Below are 6,503 nucleotides of genomic sequence, written 5' to 3' on the forward strand. Positions count from 1 at the left end.
ATATATCCTCTAGTCCACTTTTCTCTGTTGATGGATATTTTCGTTCTTCTCATTATGGGTTCCTATGGGGCATCAACGCCCCCATGATCATGTGGATGACATGTTGCGGCTCGCTTGCCCCATTCTTCTTGGTGGCCTCCCTTTTGGGAACTAATTTTTAGCTCGATCGCTAAGAAATTCTCGGAGATGTCCTTTGTTAAGCAATCGGGCCACCTCTTCTCGTAGCTGATGACATCCTCGATCTTGTGGCCGTGCGTATTGTGAAATTCGCATACCAAGTTGTAATTCTTTTGCGAAGGAACCAATTGTATAGGTTTGGGCCACTTGGCGTCTTTGATTTTACTGATGGCGAACATGATATCCGACACATTGACGTTGAAGTTCTATTTTGATAAGTGCGACACACCTGTTGTCACTATGTTCTGATTGAATATGGCTCTATTGATGAGCCCTCGAGGATCCTATCCTCGATCCACTCTCCGATCATTGCGAGGTAGGTTGCACCTCGAGGCGTTCCTCCTATCTTCGATATATGGCTAATACCTTTCTTTGTTTACTTTTGGTTCCTTTGCTAGGAGCCTGCTCGGGTATACTGAGCCCGAAGGGGCTCCCAGCTAGTCATCCTCGGACCTGATCTTTGACTGGTACCGGTTGTGGATGTCTGACCAGGTCACAACTGGGTACTAGATCATGTTCTATTTTAGCTGTTTTGAAGCCACCGAGTTTCGTTGGTTCAAACCTTGAGTAAAGGCCTACACTACCCAGTCGTCGGAGACTGGCGGTAGCTCCATCCATTCCATCTGAAAGCGAGACACGTATTCTCGCAGCATCTCGTTCTCCCTCTTCTTGATTTAGAAAACCTCGGACTTCCTCGTCGCTACTTAGATGGCACCGACATATGCCTTTACAAAGGAATACGCTAGCATGGCAAATGCATCTTTGGAGTTAGGAGCCAAGTTGTTATACCATATCATGGCCCACTTCTGCGAGTGTTTCCCCAATTTTTTCAACAATCTCGTCATTCTTTATATCGTTTCCTTTTACCGCACAGGTGTAGGCTGTAATGTTATCATTAGGGCCAGTGGTCCCATTGTACTTAGGGAGATATAGCATTCTGAACTTCTTCGGAATGGGTTTTGGGGCCGCCTCCTCGGGGAACGGCTTTTGTACAAACTTCTTCGAATCCACGCCATTAAGGACCGGGGGCGCACCGGGTATCTTGTCGACCCTAGAGTTGTAGGTCTCGACCTTCCTATCATTGGCTGCTATCATTTTTTTCCCGATTCAATCCTTTTGGTGAGATCCTCAAGCATTTTTACTATGGCCGGGTCGGCTATCGACCCGTTATTGCTCGATCTCTCGAGTACCTGTTCGGCTAGGGGAGCTATTTCCTTTGCTGCTATGTTGGGAGTCTTTGGATGGCTTTGTAACTGGGCGATATCCAACTGTTGTGCTTGCAACATTTCAAAAATAACATAAAGACTAACTTCCTATACTTTCCGAGCCGAGGTATTCTAGGCTTCCTGTTGGTCGCCATGTTGTATGCTTCTGTCGGTGTGTGAGGTTTCATTGACATGCTGCACGTCTTGTGAACCCGCGTCTACTGGAATCGGTCTAGGTGAGTTATCGGGGTTCTGCGGTGGCGCCCCAACGACTGGAACAGCCACACCGTTTTCTCCATGATTTTCAAGGTAGTCGTTCTCAACTCTGTTTATCGAGCCAGACATTTTGTCCTGAAATCAAAAGATACTGGACTAAAAAAGCATGAAAAATAACTTGCGTTTGTTCAATGAAACCAACAAAAAAGTAATCACTATTATTTTTAACCCCATGGTGGACGCCAAACTATTTACCGTAAAAATGGTAACAATAATTAAATTTGTAAATGGGACTCTAAAAATACGTGATCTATTTTTATGCTAGATTGTTAGAGCATTTGATGTTAGGCGTATGAAGTTTAGTGATGAAATGCAAGTTAAAACAGGGCAGTAACCAAACCGAGGGGCTTGCTACTCGGGTTTTGGGCTTGGTCGATGAAAGGCCTCGAAGTCGATATCCGGTTCGGGCTCGAGCTATCGAGGGTAACCAAGAAGAGGATAACAATTAGGGTATAATCTAAGAAGGATCTTTATGGTGAATATCAAGTAACAAATGAAGAACAAGTATATAAGCAATAAATGGAAAGAGTAGCCTCGAGCTAGTAAGTTAGAGAGAAAAGAGAGAGAGAGAGAGAGAGAGAGATTATTGATCTTGTGTAGAATGGTTGAAGAGAGATACAGTAGCCTCTTACAAAGTGGTGAGGACTCCTTTTATATAGGAGTGCAATCATGTGATAGTACAAAGTATATTAATTGTAAAATCATGGAGATTGGACGGCTAGACGCGACATATCGATACAGGCTCTAGGTAGGCCGGGTCAGTCAGACTTAGCCGTGTGACTTGGGAATTTCCCATTTTGCTCTAGCCTCGAACTTCCTTTTCTTTTTGTCGGGCCTCGACGAGCCCCGAGGGAGGGATCTCGGCCGCGACTCTACATCCTCGGGGCCTTGAGACATTCTTCTGAAGTGACTTGATAGCAAGAAATTAGGTCCTCTAATTTCGCCGCATACAGGTACCTTTATCATGTCTGCATGTACCTGGCATTGGTGGCATTTCTGGACAAAATGGATGCAATCTGTTTCCATGGTCATCTAAAAGTATCTAGCATTGAGTATCTTCTTAACTAGAACAAAACCGTTCATATATGGTCTGCAAGTTCCGGCATGTATCTCCTCATGCAATCCAGAATCTTCCTTTGCGTCAACACAACTTAACAACCCTATATCAGGAGTTCTTCTGTATAGGGTCCCTCCACTTTGGAAGAAGTGATTGGACAACCTCCGCAGTGTGCGTTTCTGAGTATGGCTTGCCTATTCTGGATATTCTCCTTTCGCTAAATATTCTTTGATGTCGTGGAACCAAGGTTTTCTGTCCGTTTCTTCTTCAACATGAGCACAGTAAGCTGGTTGATTATGGATCCTCACCGAGATGGGATTACTGGAATTCTCATCTGGATGTTGTCTCATTGATGACAAGGTGGCCAGTGCGTCTGCGAACTCATTTTGAATTCTGGGCACATGTTTATTCTATCTTTGTGAATCTCTTCATCAATTCCTATATATGATACATGTAGCATCTTGGGGTTATTTTTAGCCCATTCTCCTTGAACTTGATGTACCAGAAGTTATGAAGTGCCAATTACCAGCAACTCTTGCATATTTATATCGATGGCCAAATTAAGCCCCATAATGCAAGCTTCATATTCTGTCATATTGTTGGTGCACGGAAACCTAATCTTTGCAGATATAGGGTAATGTTGACCTATTTCTGATACCAAAACCACTCCAATTTCCGCTCCTTTGAAGTTTGTAGCCCCATTGAAGAACATTCTCCAATCGTCGTAGGCTTTAGCAATGTCCTCTCCTACGAATGACACTTCTTCATCAGGAAAATACATTTTTAATGGTTCGTATTCTCCTCCCACGGGATTTTCAGCAAGATGATCTGCCAACGCTTGTCCTTTGACTGCCTTCTGAGTTACATAGATGATGGCGAACTTACTTAATAATACCTGCCACTTAGCTAACTTCCTGGTTGGATATGAGGTACGTGGTATATGCACAAAAGTAATACCTCAATTTCTGAGTTGTCCATGTCAAAGCAGAACAAGTGTGTTCCAGTAGAGAGTATCGTGCCTCATAAGGTGTGAACTTCTTACTCAAGTAGTATATAGCTTGCTCCCTTCTTTTGGTCTCGTCATGTTGTCCCAAAACACATCCTAAAGCTCCATCTAATACGGACAAATAGAGTAGCAAAAGTCTCCCAAGTTCTGGTAGGACCAGGACTGGCGGTATAGACAAGTATTCCTTGATTTTTTCAAAAGCCTTATGACATTCTCCGATCCAACTAGTTTCAGCATCCTTCTTCAACATTTTAAAGATGGGCTCACATATTACTGTGGACTGTGCTATGAAGAGGCTGATGTAATTGAGGCGTCTTAGGAAGCTCATCACATCCTTTTAACTCATTGGTGGTGGTAACTCTTAGATAGCCTTAACTTTGGACGGGTCCAACTCGATTCCTTGACCGCTGACAATGAATCCCAACAGCTTTCCTGTAGGAACCCCGATTGCACATTTTGCGGGGTTCAATTTTATATTGTACCTCCTTAGCCTATCAAAGAACTTTCTCAAGTCTGCTATTTGATCTGCGGCCTTCTTGGATTTGATGATGATGTCGTCAACATACACCTCTACTTCCTTGTGTATCATATCATGCATGATGGTTGTCATGGCTCTCATGTAAGTAGCCCCAACATTCTTTAGACCGAATGGCATCATCTTGTAGTAGTATACTCCCCACAGTGTAGTGAGAGCTATTTTCTCTGCGTCATCTTCATCCATATAGTTCTGGTGATAACCCGTAAATCAATCTACAAAGGATTGGAGTTCATTCTTGGCGCAATTGTCTATCAAGATATATATATTTGGCAGTGGGAAATCGTCTTTGGGACTTGCTTTTTTTAAATCCCGATAGTCAACACACACCCTGACCTTCCCATCTTTCTTCGGAACGGGTACAATGTTGGCTAACCAAGTTGGGTACTCAACAACCCTGAGGACTTTGGCTTTGATTTGCTTAGTGACATCATCTTTGATTTTTAGGCTCATATCTGGTTTGAATTTTCTGAGTTTCTGCTTCACCGGCTGACACATTGGGTTGGTAGGCAACTTGTGAGCCACTATGGATGTACTCAGACCGGTCATGTCGTCATATGACCATGCGAAAAATTTCCTCATACTCTTTCAGGAAACGAGTATATTCTTCCTTCTCTGACGGTGATAAGTAAATGCTTACGCGAGTCTCTTTGATGGTTTCAGAATCTCCCAAATTGATTGCTTCACTTTCGTCCAGATTGGACTTAGGTTTGTTCTCAAAGTTCTCCACTTCTGTGACAACTTCCTCAGGTATTTCATCCTCTTCTTCTGATTCACTGTCCTTATTTTTTGTTGTCTCATTACATGTCACAATCATCAGTTAATCAGAAAAAGTAATAATAATGTTGTAGAAGCAAAATGTGAAAGATAATAATGATAATAAATAGCAAGGCATTAATTAAATTTGAAAATATCCAAAACAGGTACGGCACGATGGCTCTAGCAATTATTTCAAAACATAATGTTTCTTCAAAACAAAATTACTGAAAATATCTTAAATGCCTAGCATGGCTATTAAAACAAATTAGGCAGATTGCCAAGCTACCCAGGAACTCGGTGGGCCCGGGATGGTGCGGCGGTCCAATTCTTGAGAACGGCTCCCTTCTCCACAGTCTGAATGGTGAGGCCTTCTTCTTCTTCCTCCTCCTCCTCAATTATCGCACATCAATCCATATCCTCGTATTCTAGGAACTAATTCCTTAGCCCAGCCAAAGGTTCTTCCTCTGCAAATCCCCATATTGTATCGGCCTGGTGAAAAGTCTAACTCAGATGTGGCATTGGCTGCTCGTGATGGTAATAAGGACCATTCCATGGTGGCGACCAATCATTATATTCTTGCCAGGTGTATGGATATCCCAGCCCAAAGGTTGTGTCATGATGTTTGACCTGTACCGGTTTGGTAATGCCCTAGAGTTTCTTACCAAGCCCTTTGCCAGGTTCATACCCAGACCATGCCAGTATGCTTTCTATTTTGTTATTCCACCACTTATCCTTTTCAATCGCGTTGAAATGCTCAATATGATGATAATTTTCTCCACCCATCCTTCTTCTATACTCGATAACTAGGATAGTTTGGCTATTGTAAATAGGTCTACTTCCATCTCCGTGAATGATTACCTCCTGATGGTTCCATTCAAACTTTACGTCCTGGTGTAGCATGGAAGCCACGGCCCCAGCAGCATGTATCCAAGGTCATCCTAATAGAAGATTATATGTAGCTGATATGTCTAATACTTGGAACTCAACATCGAACCAAGTTGGTCCCATCTACAGACAAAGGTCAATCTCTCCAATCGTGGCCCTTTGAGACCCATCAAATGCTTTCACGTTCATACTTACTGCATGTATCTCATGGAAATCTATGCCCAATCTTTTTAGGGTAGTCAATGGACAAATGTTGAGGCTAGAACCCCACTCTATTAGGACCCTGGAAATGAATTTGTCATCAAACGGTACTGTGATATGCAGTACTCTGTTGTGACTTAACCCTTCAGGTGGTAGTTCATCCTTATGGAAGGTGATCTCGTGACTCTCTAGTACTTGCCCTACCATGTTGTCCATATCTCAATTGGTGATATTGTTGGCCACATAAGCTTCATTCAACACCTTCATCAGAGCATTCTTATGTGCCTCTGAAATTTGCAATATTGACAAGATGGATATGTAGGCAGGGTTCTTGTTTAAATGGTCAATCAGAGAGTATTCCCTCTCATGTAATTTTCTCCAAAGATCATCCGGTCTAGTTTC

General features: G+C 42.8%; 1 protein-coding gene across 1 annotated transcript; it reads right to left on the reverse strand.

Moving 5' to 3' along the window:
* Positions 1–1,514: 1,514 nt before the first annotated feature.
* LOC138873553 (uncharacterized) lies at positions 1,515–3,971 on the reverse strand. The gene is made up of 3 exons (XM_070152023.1): positions 3,673–3,971; positions 3,242–3,629; positions 1,515–1,733 (listed from the first exon to the last, which is right to left on the reverse strand). Exons 1-3 carry the CDS (start codon positions 3,969–3,971, stop codon positions 1,515–1,517), a joined length of 906 nt encoding a protein of 301 aa, XP_070008124.1.
* Between the last annotated feature and the right edge of the window lie 2,532 nt (positions 3,972–6,503).

Source organism: Nicotiana sylvestris, chromosome 7, assembly GCF_000393655.2.
Source record: "Nicotiana sylvestris chromosome 7, ASM39365v2, whole genome shotgun sequence".
Classification (NCBI taxonomy): Eukaryota; Viridiplantae; Streptophyta; class Magnoliopsida; order Solanales; family Solanaceae; genus Nicotiana; species Nicotiana sylvestris.